The sequence below is a fragment of the Temnothorax americanus genome, unplaced genomic scaffold (genome assembly GCF_048541705.1).
Source record: "Temnothorax americanus isolate GAGA-0224 unplaced genomic scaffold, ASM4854170v1 Scaffold15, whole genome shotgun sequence".
NCBI lineage: Eukaryota > Metazoa > Arthropoda > Insecta > Hymenoptera > Formicidae > Temnothorax > Temnothorax americanus.
The window spans coordinates 1624017-1638589 of NW_027509286.1; the positions used below are offsets into that span (position 1 = coordinate 1624017).

The 14573-nt window shown below is 38.7% G+C and overlaps 1 protein-coding gene across 1 annotated transcript; it reads right to left on the reverse strand.

The window, feature by feature from the left end:
• Window positions 1–6: 6 nt before the first annotated feature.
• Window positions 7–5715, reverse strand: LOC143894979 (solute carrier organic anion transporter family member 1A5). Its single transcript, XM_077401699.1, has 10 exons — window positions 5502–5715; window positions 4832–5100; window positions 4253–4465; window positions 3837–4095; window positions 3549–3690; window positions 3086–3377; window positions 2535–2724; window positions 2116–2374; window positions 1510–1936; window positions 7–1380 (listed from the first exon to the last, which is right to left on the reverse strand). The coding sequence occupies exons 2-10, from the start codon at window positions 5094–5096 to the stop codon at window positions 419–421; spliced, it is 3009 nt and encodes a 1002-aa protein (XP_077257825.1). The 5' UTR covers window positions 5097–5100; window positions 5502–5715; the 3' UTR covers window positions 7–418.
• Between the last annotated feature and the right edge of the window lie 8858 nt (window positions 5716–14573).

Below are 14573 nucleotides of genomic sequence, written 5' to 3' on the forward strand. Positions count from 1 at the left end.
TATCCTTTATTAGAAATTTTTGGAGTACTCACGTATATGAAAATATCATATATAATCTTTATCAATCGCAAGGTATCAATTCTGCATGATAATTGGAGCAACTTACTTATGTGCTAACAACTGATATTACGATTCATAATTAAGGAAAGTGTACGTCAAACTTTACTGTTCACCTATCAAAACATGAAATTGTTAAATGGGGGGTTTTATATCTCAAACGCGACAGATGTCAGAGATAGTCTTGTGTAGCGTTGTGTACTTTTGTAGTCGAAGCTCTTTATCGCTCGCAGATATAAATTTATCGTGACGGTGCTTCTATTCGACTAATGGATTCCTTCATAAATATCTACAGAACTACGCATCATTTTCACGTGTGACGTGCGTCACACCTGTCACGTAAGACACACCGATAGTAATTCTAAAGATCGGTTTGCTGCGCTCCTTTGCTGCCTTTAGCGATATTTTTCGGGCTGGGAGTCCCGAGTCTCTCCGAATGTGGATCAGGACTGTTGTCTTGCAAGACATCTGGCAAGCTGCCAAAACCTGAAGAAGATTGTCCCCGAGAGGATGACCTACCGGGAACCATGGCTACCAGAGGTATACCCATCTTACTCTCCGGTCGAGTTCTCGTGCCCTCTGTCGACTTCACCGATAACCGATCCTCGTCTAAAGTTTCCTGACTCGCGTTCTGCTCGTATCGATCGATCAGCGACTTCACGTCTTTCAAGTGCGCCGTGTTAGCACTGCCCGAGTTGCCTTTCTCGTCCGAAAACGGATCCACTATCGGTATGCCAACTTCGTTGAAGTCACCCTGTTTGGGCACGCCGCCCTCTTGACCCTCCTTCGCCAACTCGGAGCTGCTTGTCTTCGAGGGATCGTTCTGATAACCATTCGGACTCTTGAATCTGGAATTTCGGCCTCTTCGTGGATCCTCGTAGTGATCGGGATTCGGGAATCGGCGTTTAAGGGACGCGTTCTTAGACGAGGAGCGATCACTCTCGTCGTGAGTTTGATCGTAATCTTTGCTCGAGATGCGCTTTCTTGATCTAGGACCGACGCTGCTGAGGTCGCTCTCGACATCGGAATCGAGTTCCAGCGGCGTGTAATCGACTTGTGTACTCGACCGTCTCTTACTCTCGTCGCTCGAACTGTCCAGCTCGTCCTCGGACTCAAGATTTCGGATCGTCGATTGTGAATTGTGTTTTGTTGGTAGATTTGAATTCGATCGACGATCGCCCGGACCCAACGGGCCGTACTTCAGAGATGCGCTCTTCTGAGTATCTTCTTCTTTTCTCAGTGAATTTTGTTTCGGTTTTGCTGCCTCTGGTACAATCCTTGTTTCTGGTTCAACAACCGCCTCCACTTGTCTCATTTCACCATCTGCAAATATCATTGCATTATATAGTGCCATAATTTTACGGGAAAGAGAATTTATTTTATAAAAAAGGAACTCTAGTTATTTAACGGAAGAATTATAAATTTAATATTTTTTGAAAAGAAAATATTTACTATTGTTGTTTAATATTTCGGGTTGCTCGGCTGTTACTTGTTCGATCATTTCTTGCACCTCAACATTTTCTTGGTCTTTAAATTCAACTTCTTCGTATAACTGTAAATTTTTGCATAAAAACCAAACAATATTTTTGACTAAGAGACAAAGTAATAAGAATAGTATTGTCAAATAACACAAGTAATCCCCGAGTTTTTCGGAATCGTGCAAATGACAAATTATCTTTTGACTGCCCCAGTATTGACACGCCTGACGCGTGACGAATTCGTAAAGAACTTTGCCAAAAGCAAAAACAAATATTGCGATCCACATCATCCAGAAGCCTATGCTGATAGCTTTGTCTTGCTTGTAGACGGATCTTATACCGATCAATACATCTCCTACGAAAGTGGAAGCGATTAACGCATACGCCAATAAAGATCCAAACTGAAACATGATAGAAAGATTTTTCATCTGCAATTGTTCAGATATTATTAGATCGCAAAATTTAATTATGTATAATATAAAACACAATTAAAATATAATTGATTATAATTCTAATTATAATCAATTAATTATATATTTATTACACCTTTAAAAACAAAACGAGTGAAAAGTGCAATTACCTCAAAAAGCATCCAGGCGGCCTGGCATTTAGTCGAATCGCACGGGCCATCTTTCGCTTGGTCATTACCCCATCCTGTCAAGTCCTCCACGCAGCTGCAACCGCTGAAGATCTTCACGTTGTCGATGTAAATGATTGCGGAGCAGCCGGCGTAGCAAGGGCTATAGTACGTGAACTTTCCCAAGCTGTCGCAAATCGGTCGGAAATCGGCGTCCTTAGAGCAACCACAGTGTTTGTTGCAATATTTCAAAAATGTGTTGCTATAACAAAAGCGTCAGTCAATAAATCTCACTTGTATGTGCAATTACCGCGAAATAAAACGGAACGTCGCAGAATGAGATACGTTAATTACGTTTTGTCTCTTTATTTTTAATATTAATGCTATTCAATAAATGTTAATTTAAGTATTGGAGTACTTACGAGCCTTTTTCTAAATAGACGACAGGTGGTTTGTCGCAAGTGGCAAAGATTAGCGCGATGATAATCGCTATTGTCAGAAGCACGATAACGAAACTGTAACCAACAATAAATCTCGCTCGTGGTTTTGCCTTGGCTAATACTAGGCCACTGATGATTACGACCAGTCCAGTTAGAACGGGTCTCACAATAGCTAGAATGGAACGTAAATATTGCATTTATTTTACATATAAATTATTTTAACTGTTACTTATGTAATATTTTAACTTTTTATAACGCCTTATTTTTTAAGTCTCAATAATTTAAGCATTATGTTCCATTTACCGGTTACGTAATTCTTCTTTCATAAATAAAAAAATAAATTATAGAGATTTAGTATTTGCACTTAATCTCTCTCTTATAGAGCGTTAATTAAAAGAAAACAGAATTTTTGTTTTCGTCCGTATAAAAAATAGCTATTGATAACTCCATATTCCAAGAATTGACTTTTTAGCTGATATAATTTTTTTCTCCTTTTATCTATATGCCTTAATAAAGATATTGCTTAATCTTACTGGTGAATAGCCTGGAAGACAGAGGATCGTTAAATCCACGGAACATTCCTGTAGGTCTAGGTACGTGAAATCTGGACTCTAAGAAGATGTCCTCGTGCGTCATAAAATTTACAAAAGCCGTGGCGCTGAGTACTGTCGCCAGAATATTGCACATTAAAATTTTGTTAGTGATCAATCTGCATAACGACGGCCAAAAATCGGGACTGCCGACTTTTTTATTGGTCGTTCGGTAAGGTGCTCGGTTACGTATCGCAGCTCGATAGAGAAGTGAAGCTGCAGCTTGCTCGACAACCTGAGACAAAATAAGTATAACTATATTAACTAAAAATTTTGATCTTTTTTTGTTACAAAAAAATGCAATATAATAAGAATAGATAAATTAATATTAATTCGGAACGCTTGCATTATAAAATCATATAGAATTTCAATTAATTTAGCCATTTGCGTGCTTATGTTTCTATACCTCTGAGGGTAGTCTTCTTGGGAACCACGAAAGCAGCAAGCCAGGAATCACCAATAATATTGAGAGAATTGGGAATCCAAGCCACCACGCTCCGACTTGATCCTGATATGATTGTATAATACTGAAATCTTCCGCGTCTATCCTGGGACACGAGTTAATAAGTTCAAAAATAAATGTGCATATCTGTGTCTGTTTTACAATCACATTAATTAATGTAATTAATTCTTAGAGTTAGCAAACATAATAATTACAATTACGTAATTAATTAAAACATATCGTAGTACTTACCAAAGGCATCCCCAACCTAAGAAGTACCCGAGAAGAACCCCGATGATCCTCACGCCGATTATTACACCGATGAAAGCGGTCACGTTCTTCCTTTTTGTGTTATCGTCTAAGTAAGAAATTCCTAGTGCATAGTATGTGATATTTGCAATCCCGCTTACGATTAGTACTAGAATTAGGATAGTCATAGTAAAATAACAAAGCTCGTCCTCTTCTGTGATAATCCTCAATGATTTGGCAGTGCATAATTCTGGACTATCATCTGAAAAATCCAAAATAAATAGTTAATACAAAAGAAATTATTTTTTTTTTTATAAATCAAATGCCAACGTGATTTTTATGTAAAAATATAACTAATATTATCAACGTATTAAATTAGAATTATTCTGTTTTAGAGTTTTATTGTTTTGAACACTAACCCGCGTACAATGACATATGATGAGTGATGTTTTGTGTTTCCTCGATCACACGGACACGATGTGTTAAATGGGGTATTATCAAAATGAAATACGAGACGCTTTGTAAAAGGGTTAAAGCTCCTATCCACGAAGCCCTGTGTATTCTGTCGCCCCAATATGCTACCATCAATCCTAATATAACAGGTGTTAATTCTGCTACAACAAGAATCCAATCTGAAAAAGATAAGTTTATTTAAGAAATAATGTACCTTAGATTTTTGCATCAAGAGCATCTTAAATTTATATCCAATGATTTTACGTGGCATATTGAGAAAATTTTGAAGATTTTGATTTGTAAATTATTATTTTTTTTATTATCGAAGTTATTCTTGAAAGAAGAAAGTTATACCGATGCCCCAAATTTTTCATATGTGATATGTTAAAAATAGAGTAATCTTATGCGAAAGACTTATATAACAATTAATAAAGCAGTTTGCCTATTTCACGCATAAAATATCTTTATGTATATAATATTGTGCAAATTTCTTTCAAGAGTTGTTTCGGTTAAATATTTTTTTACATTGTCTATGATACACGCACCCATTACATAAGGATCGATTTGAAATCTTCTAGCTATTGTGGATCCCGTCACATGAAAATAAGCATATGACGCAGTTTGCACCACACCGATCCAACAAATCAATCCCACGAAGAGTTTCCGCGTTGCGAATTTCGCCAGTTTCGGGCATCGCATTTGTCCGCAACCGCAATCGATCGATTGGCTGGGTATTGGATTGGCCGGTCCTGACAAACCGCCTTCCACCTCCGATCCGCTTCTTATTACTTCCGGGAAACGGACCGTCATTTTTCTGGAAAGGAATATATGCCTTTTAATCCAGATCAAATATATTAAAATCTCACTCGCGCAGTACGTGCAGACGTAGCTTTTCATTTAGTTAAGTACCGTGGAAAGAGACGTAAAAAAAGATATTCCGCTACTTTCAATAAATTTTACATTATAATTTGGAATGTCACGTGCAATCAAAATTAAGAAGAAAATTGCGGCAATATCTGTGTCTGATATCGACTTTATGTGTCATCGTGAGTCACGGCGTTAGTGGAATCGTAGAAGCCTCGTCAAAAGTAATCGCGATATCAAACGTAAATTTTTAATACAATTAAATAATATGAAACATTATTCGCGATAATTTATTTAAAGAATCAATAAAGTTGTAATATGGAGACATACGTTGCACAGTCGTCTACTTACGTTTATTCAGGCTTGCACTGATGATAAAAACAGTTATTTTTTCGTGTTAATAATTCACCTTTGAGGTAAGTTTACATGGCGACAACATCTCGTGTAAAATTTCACTCCTCGGGAAGCTCGTTTTCCGTCTTCTCACCTCTGTCGTTGCGGACGAGAAACGAAAGCGTTCAACGTGGGCGCACAGGCGCGGCACACTATTCGACGACGAATACGCGCGTTATCTTCTTACAGATATGCCGCTGAGATATCTTCCGATAAAGTTAGAGTGTAATACGACGCTCCACGATAGGGATAACATTACCGACACCGACGTATGGAGGTGTGCGTATGGCGTTGGTGCTATTCGCACGAGTGCACGAGGGATAATTGTACGCAGCGTTCATTCTTTATCACAATACTATTGGCATTCGAATTAAACACGTATGCTACTTACGCTTAAATTTAATTTAACATTTGCTCGTGTTCGAAGATTTATTTGACAAAAGGCCAATTTTCTCGAGCAAACGCAGATTTGTCAATTCATTGAGTATATATTATTGTTATTAACATATTAACAACATGGCTTAATCGCAATTTAACGGTAATTTTGGTTAGAACTTTATGAAAATTGTATAAAAAATTCTTATTCTCTCTTGTACATGTTTCTGAATATACAATGCATTCTTTCACACAATTTAAAAGTATTCTGCAGATTTTCTGCCGGTTAATTAAAATAGAGAACCGTAACATAAAAATATAAAAGATCTTTCGTGCTGTAAACGATCGAAGTTGACACGTACTGATATCACATATAATTCGAGCATATAAGCATGTACATACATAAAAATTATCTTTTGTCTTTATACGTAGTATATAATCACGCCAAATTTTATACTTATTTGACACATATTGTACTTTACATATTCGTACATATACATACACAGACACATATACACGCGCACGCGCGCGTGTACATTTATTATTAATATTGTAAAATTTCTAAATAAATGATTGAAAAATATTAGATTCGGCGTGACGTCTCCCGACTGTTCTTTTTAAATATACAATTAATTATAGCGTAAAAATAAAGTATTTTTTATTATAAATGTATTAAATTTTTAGAAAATTTTATCTTTTCGTATTTTTTATTCTTTTAAAACTGTTTCTTATTTATATTTATTATTATTTCGAACTTTTTTTAATCGCATGTCGTAGTCGGATGTCAGAACGCAGCCGATGGTCCAATGAGATAATTTCTTTTTCGAAAAAGAACGGGCCGCGGGCGCCGCGGTAACATGAACAGTGGGAATAGAGAGGGGTAGGCTTTATATACGTATACCCGGCATACCGAACTAACCGACCGCGGCGACCGCGCACTGTCCCCACTACACTACTCATGTTTACCGCGGCGCTTGTGGCCCGTTCTGACGTCGTTACTGCCGCGCTCCTGCTCCCGTGAGCCGTGAGTCCCGTATCGCATATATCGCGGAGTAAATGCACATTGCCGGGTCCGATTGTTTAGCTTGCGAAAAACTGTGATACAGCGAATGTTCATCTAATTCGTGCGCCTCGCGGATATACGGATTGATATACGGATGCCGAGGATTACGCATTCGATTACATTCTTTCGGACGATTAATTTCGCTTTTCTCAACCGTCAACTAGATTCGCGTCTCGCTCGCGTCGGCGTCGTCTCACGCGATTTCGGAATGAAATGGCCGTGTCGTCCGTCGTTTCCGGAACACGGATAAAGAATACGAGTGGACCCTGAATCGAGTGACGCCGCGAGCCGCGAGTGTTTAATTAGCGACAGTATCAATTAACGGATTTAACCTCATATTTAATCGTATCGTGCGACAGTTGCACCTGGCGAGTGAAGTTGGCCGCGCGATTTACGAATTTCTCTCCGCGCCACCTTCGCTTCACTTGTCGCGTTTACCTGCGACCTGCGACCGTATAGTTTCGTTCGTAGTTTCTCCGACCGCGACGTAATTCTTCCGTCGCCGTGTAATTAAGTATACGCGCCGCGTCGCGAGATTAAAACCGGGAGTGCCGTGCTTTCAGTGTCGCGCGATCATAAGTGACGATTATAGTCGATTTTCGGCATTTTCGCTCGTGAACGTCGTCGCGTCGCGAGTGAGTGCGACAATGGACCAACGGAGGAGGATCGAGGAGAGGAGAAGGCGGCCTGGGAGGCATCGGGCAACGGCGGAGCAACCGTGAGGTGAGTAGTTGTTATTCTGCTTTATTATTTTGCTGTCCTGTCAGAGTCCTGGTGGCGGATGGCAGATTCCGCCACTCGAACTCCTTTTGAGGTTCCACTCCGGCGCAATTTCGCAATTTCGGAGTTCGATCTCCGGTACGTCGCGAACGTCGATCGCGTCTCTCTTATTCGCACGGTCGTGATATTACTTGCTCGATTTTTCGCGCGAACGAGTTAATATGCGCGGAAATATGCATTAGCATCTTAAAATCAAACATATCTGTTAAAACGTTTTAGAAATTTAACGGGCGCGATATAATAATTTTGTACTTCAAGTATACCTATATTTATTTTCTTGGACATGGCACTTGCACTGCTTTAATGTAAAAATATTTCTATGTTACAGATCATCGCAGGGCTGCAACTTACAACTCCGCTGTTGCGCATCGGCCGGTGAGTTATTTTTTTTTTATTTCAATTATTTCCCAAATAATTTTACAAAAACTTTTTCCGACAAAAAGTACAATAATAAGTCCGATTAACATGGAAAGTATCGTGAAATGTTTCCACGCAATATTTCGGCATATTTAACGATTTAGTGCGCGCATGCAATCGTAATTAATTGACAATTAGACTTTAGTTTAATAATTTATTCTAAAAGATTGCTAGCAAAATTTCTAATTGATTAAAATCATGTATAATTTTGTTTCTTTCGTATATTGATGCATGTCTAAATATTTTAAAAATTAAACGCATGAATAAATCATGTGCACTATTGAAATAAAACACGAAAGCTGTCGAGAAAGCTTAGCGTTAAGAGATTTCATCTCATCATTCTCGCCAAGGTGATAGATCTCGATTTCGAGAATGACGAATTTCGTGTTCGCCTGCATGTGAGCGCGAGTCGAATCGCGAGAGGTCCAATCACGAGGAGGCGCGCGAGGCATAGCCGGCTCTCTAACGCCGGGAAAAGGAGTTAGCATCCTTAAGCACACTTAAGTCGGCGCCATAAGAAAATGACGAATGCCAATTAGCATATGAAAAGCACCCACCCCGTCGAGGTGGCGTCTTCGTCGGGCAAGCTACGAACCAGTTCCGGCACTCTTGGTAGGGCGATCACGTTTTTGAATATTAAGGGCAGGATTACATCAAGGGCTTAACGCGCGAAATTTAGTCCGGCGCGAGACCGAGGAACGAGAAAAAATCACCCCTAAGACCCTCCGCAACGCGGCCGCCCGGTGAAGCGGAGCCGGTCTTAGAGATGAGACGGAGAGGAACCGATACGTGTAGATCCTTCGGCTTTCCGTCAGAAAAAACGCGTGTTATCCACTTAAACATTCTTCCCGGACAATCTTCGGGATTTCTAGTTACTGACAATCATTAAAACCGTTCACTCATCAACGACAACAGCGTGGATCTGAGAAACGATTGCGTTAAGATTAATAATATTGAACAAGCAGGGTGAAAGTAGAAGCAGAACTGATCGTTCTGGATTTAAACTCAAGGACATTAAATATTCAAGTGAAATAATAAAAGTGGACATTAATTCTGGACATTAATTCAGTAAAATAATAAAATTTAATAAATTTTTACATTTATTTAATATTTAATTTGCTTTCTCTCAATATTTAAATCATTTATAGTAAATTTTGAATTAAATATTTTAATGAAATATTTTTAACTAAATATTTTAAGAAAATGTATATATAAACGCATATTATTACATCTCGTATTATATTGGATGCAACATTTACACGAATATGTTGCAATAATTTATTGCTGAAATGCATGTAATTTAACAGAAGAGCGATAAGAACAGCTTGTGAAATTTGCACAAAATTTTTTACAAATAGGTATATAAATGCATTATAAATATATATATGAAATTAGAGTATTTGTATAGATATAGTATTTGTATAGATATATATAAATGTCTATACGAAAAAATTTATATATGTGTATGTATATATATTTCTTGCAGGAGGATGCAGGCTTTCCATTAGTGGAGTAAGGGAGTAAGTGACCAGCGCTCGCATTTTCTTTGATGTCAGTTAATTTACTAATAACATCGCTTCGCGACCGCCGTGCGCTCGCCCTCTAAATATTTGTACCGCCAACATATATCAACTTGGTCTCATGTAATTAAGTTTCATTATTATTTGAGGGCGATCGGCTCGGAAAAAGTCCTTTCGCAAGGTATATTTCGTATCAGTTGGTCGAAAACTTCATTTCGCTCAGTTTCACCAGCGAGGATGTTCGGTTTTTGCTTATCGACCAAGACCGCGTAAGCATGAAATAGGACTCTTTTCGTACCAGAGATCCAAGATCCAGCCGTTTTACTTAACTTTCAGGTAACAGCTAGCGCATTTATCGAGAAATCATTTCATTTTCTTACACAAACGTAATCCCGAATGATTAGCAAGCGACAAAGAGCATATCCTTACGTGGAGGGAGAATGAAAATCTCGATCGACCTTACTTGAAGCGGAAGAGCGTGGAAAGGGGTGACGAGGTTGCAGGAGGGGGAGGAAGGTTCGGCGATCTTAGCAGAGGATTACGTAGAATTAAGTCCAGAACAGGGGCGTGCCCCCGTAACACTTAATTTTTCCCTCGATTTTTTAATCTCTTGGTAAATATCGTTCGCCCGCCCGCTTCTCCGGCCTGGTTGTCGTAGCCACCCCTACTCGCCTTTCGCGTTCTCTTACCACCGTCAAAGGAGAACCCATTTAAAAACCTCATCAATGCTTAAGCCCCAGCGCTACCATAGGAACTAATCCCTCCTATTTTAACGCAGGACGAAGAAGAAGAAAGAGAGAATGAGCGGGACGGAGGGAGAAGGAGAGCGAAGTGCGCGCTTTTAAAAGTAAGAGACTCCGCCTTTATTAGTAGATACAACAGTTTTATTTCTCCATGCACCGAAAAAGGTGAAGGTAGGAGGGATTTCGCCTCGTATTTTTCTCCTTGTCTCTCGATGCCTTTGTCTATCTTCGTTTACTTCATCTCGCTCGCTCTGTCTGCTCTCGGTCTGACTCGGTTCTGATTTATTCTACTAACGTTGAGCGTATACGCGAAAGTCCTATACGCCTAGAGACAGCCTAATTGGCTACTTCTATCAATACCAAATTAGTAATATACTGTTTTGTCAAAAGCGTCGATTAAACGAGCGCAAATTATTTCTATCAAATTTGAACCAATGCGACGACAAAGAACTTGATATTCATTCGAATATCGATTCCTCTCGCTGCTGTACTTTTTTATTTTACTACTCTTTCCAAAATCATGTTATTTACTTTTGTTAAATAAAAACTAAACTCTCTTTAATAAGCTATAATATTTTATTAAATACAGATGTTAAAAAAAAGACACTTCTGTCTATTTGTAACAATCGCATACAAGTTATATTTCTGCCTATGCCGTTCAAATTCGCCAAAATAATATCGATGTCAACTGGGCTACGAACGGTCAAATAGATCAACTTGAACACGCAAATATTTCCATACGAATTTTCTTTGAACGGGTAAAGCCATCATTTTCCCGAGCGAATCATGGCTCGTTGGTGTTGATCGTGCGTGCGAAGCGCTGCCCAACGATGCGACTGTAATACGCTTTAAACTGTTAATAGAGTGCGTGGAGGGTGTTTGCTCGCGGTTGGATCTCGAGTGTTGGGCTAACATTCATGATGAAATTAATCTGGACCAGACGGACGGACGGGGTGACATCGATTAAAAAGCCCGGTGGCTTTCGCATGAACAGTCCGTCGCGTAGGGTTTGTCTCCTCTTCATTGACTTTGAGCCCTTCGCTTGATCTACCGCGATATGCGTTCCTCGGGAACAAGTGGCTGTCATCAATAGAATAGTTCGTCTACCATTTGAGCTTATTGAAATAAAAATAAAATATCTTTTTTGCAATTGGATTAAATTAAATAAACTACAGAGAATTTTATGTAAATATGTATGTAATTAGCTACATTTTTATTATTTATATATTATCTCTTATATTTTTAAAATAAAAAAAAATTAATAAGTATAATATGCATATTGCATTGCTATTCTTGACCCATTTAGTATTAATAAAATATTACATCAAAATCAATTGCTTTAATGTTAAAATTTTAACGAAAATCTTTGATCAACAAGCTTATGCTCCACCACTCGAACAGTAATGATCGAATTTCGACTTTTGCAATTGCATACCTGGTTATTCTTCAATAGGATTATTACTAATTACGTTTGTAAGAGGATGCACTAAGTTGCGGCCGCGCGGAATACCGCCAACAATAATTCGACCTTAATAGACGATAATGGGTTTGGGCGAATTATTCATTCGCTAATAACCGCAATAACAATAGCGCGATCTTTACGTTTCTTCGGTCATTGTTTTAGTCTCTCGTTTTCCGGAAAATGAGAAGCGGGTGGATGTTTCCGTGGAAGCGTCGTCGAGATAACAGACCTAGTCGTAAGAAGAACGAAGGGTGGAAACGGGGGATGGACGCTTAACATTACAATGGCCACTCGAAGTTGTCGCGACCCCTACCCTGCCTTCTCGTTGCAAAGCGACGTCGCGATTCGGGATTAGAAGTCTTTTATGAATCGCAGATCTTGATGAATCGTTCCTTTCGCGTCGCTTTTTAACTTGCGATCGCCTTTACGACTTCTAAGATTTCCATGCGAATTTATTTTAATTATTAACAGAAGTCGTGCAAAAACACGATTCCCGCGAGCTGTATTAATTATTAGCTCTGATCATTATTTTATCGATTGTATAAGTGCAATGTCGTTTCAAATCTATATGCCGAACTCAATAGTTAATTATTTTACTTAGTTTTATGAAGATATTTTTATAAGACAATTTACAGAAGATATTGTCATATTGTGATAAAGAAATTACTAATTTTAAGTATACCATTATATATACTATTTTTATATTTATTATTAGAAAACATTTTTGATATATACATTTGATAAACATTCAAATATTTTTCTTTAAAAAAAATCGGGATTAATTAATTCTTTCTTAAACAAAGAGTTATTACTAATTCTGCCCACAGGGATGACTGATCCACGTAGTTATTCAGGCTTACCAAATCCACGGACCTAAGCTCAATATACTATGGACATTTAAATATATTTACACATTACACCCACACACAATTACAAATATTTAGCATAATAAACAATCGAGAGAAAATCGGAATAAAGTTTAATCTAAAAGGACAAGATTAAAGAATTAGAAGGCAAGAATAAAAAATACACAAGAGCATCGATACTTAATTACAATAAATCCGTAACAGAATTCTTCTTTTTTTTGTAATATCTAAAAACGTATAAAATAAAAAAATAAAGAGATAATAAATGTGAAAGAACTTTTCGGGGGATTTTACGCTATGGCATACCAGCGTCTTCTCTTTGCTCTGAAAATAACCACTCTTTGGCAAAATATCAGCCGCGAATCGAAAGTGCAGCGGTGGGGGGAGGGAAAAATTGCGTGGATGGGGTAGGCAGTCGGAGTTTGCTTTTCTTGCGGGTTTTTCAAATAGAAATAAGAGTTTTAAGAATCAACATACGCGTCGCGGTGGTGTACGCAGATCAAAAGGCGCACCGTTGATAATTGGTAGAAATCTTTTCGCCCACTTCCACCCCTCCGAAGATTCCTCGGTATTCCGTCCCGATCTCGAACCTCCTTTCGCGTCTTCGTTTGAGGATTATGCACATTTCACGGTGGCCGCGACGGGGAAGCATGGATGGCATATTTATTTTGTCTCTTCGACGCTCAGCGCGGTTCTCGAAGGCGAGCGGGAAGGATGAACGGGAACCGTGAAGGGAGGGGGAAGGGGATGACGAGACCGCCTGCGATGAGATCGAGGGTGGTTTCCATTCGTGCGATCTCACGCAGCGAGAGAGGTAGCGGAGCCGGATGTCTTTACGTTGCTACACTTTTATTTATCTATTTGAAAGAAGCGAAACTCAGCGCAGACTGGCGCAGACATTTGTCAGTAAAAAAAAATTTTTTTTGTTTACTATATACTAATTGATATTCTGAAAAGCTTTTTGATCTGTTGAATTTATTTATCGATTCACATTCAGTATCAACAAACTGTTTATTTATTGATACGTTTTATAATTATATCGTATTGCTATTTGAAAAAGAATTTGTATTGCGCCTAATTTTCGAGATCAGGTTTAATTAAAATTTTTCATGTCGATTTCAAAGATAGTATACGCCTAAAATTAAATCCCAGAACTAGGAAAAGGACTACTGTATCTCATTAATAACGCACGGCTCCTCTCGGTGTTCGCATAAAGTTTAACTCCGTATAACTTAGCATATTACCGCCTTAAACTGTTCACGTGAAATTCACGTAAAACTTTATCATATTGCTACAAAACTTCTTATGTTGCACCACGCACTCCGCAGATTAACTGCGCGAAAAATGCGACGTATACCGTTTATCAATCGAGAATCGAAGGAACGTAAGTTTGCGCTAAATAAAAACATTGCCGGCAAGTTAAAATTCTTCTTAGTTTTGGGACGTAGATTCGTAAGAAAAGAATGGACGGACGCACAGAAAGGGGTTAACTTCTAATTGTTTTGTTAAATGACGCGCGAGTAAGAATCCCTCGGAGGACTTAAGCCCCAAAGCGAGCGCACCAGCAGTGGTTTCAGTTCATTTCGTTCTCTCTTCTTCGTCCGCATACGTTTTTCTTTCTCCGTCGTTCCTACTTTCCTCTCCTCCGAGCCTCTCTACGCCGCCTTAATTCTTAGCTTTATTCTCTCCTAAGACTCTCTCTTAATTTCTTATTTCTCCCTTCACCCCGTACCATCCCCCGTTCTATCCTATCTTTCGCAATTTATATCCGAGAAGGAGGAGAGACAGGTCGCGCCGCGGAGAA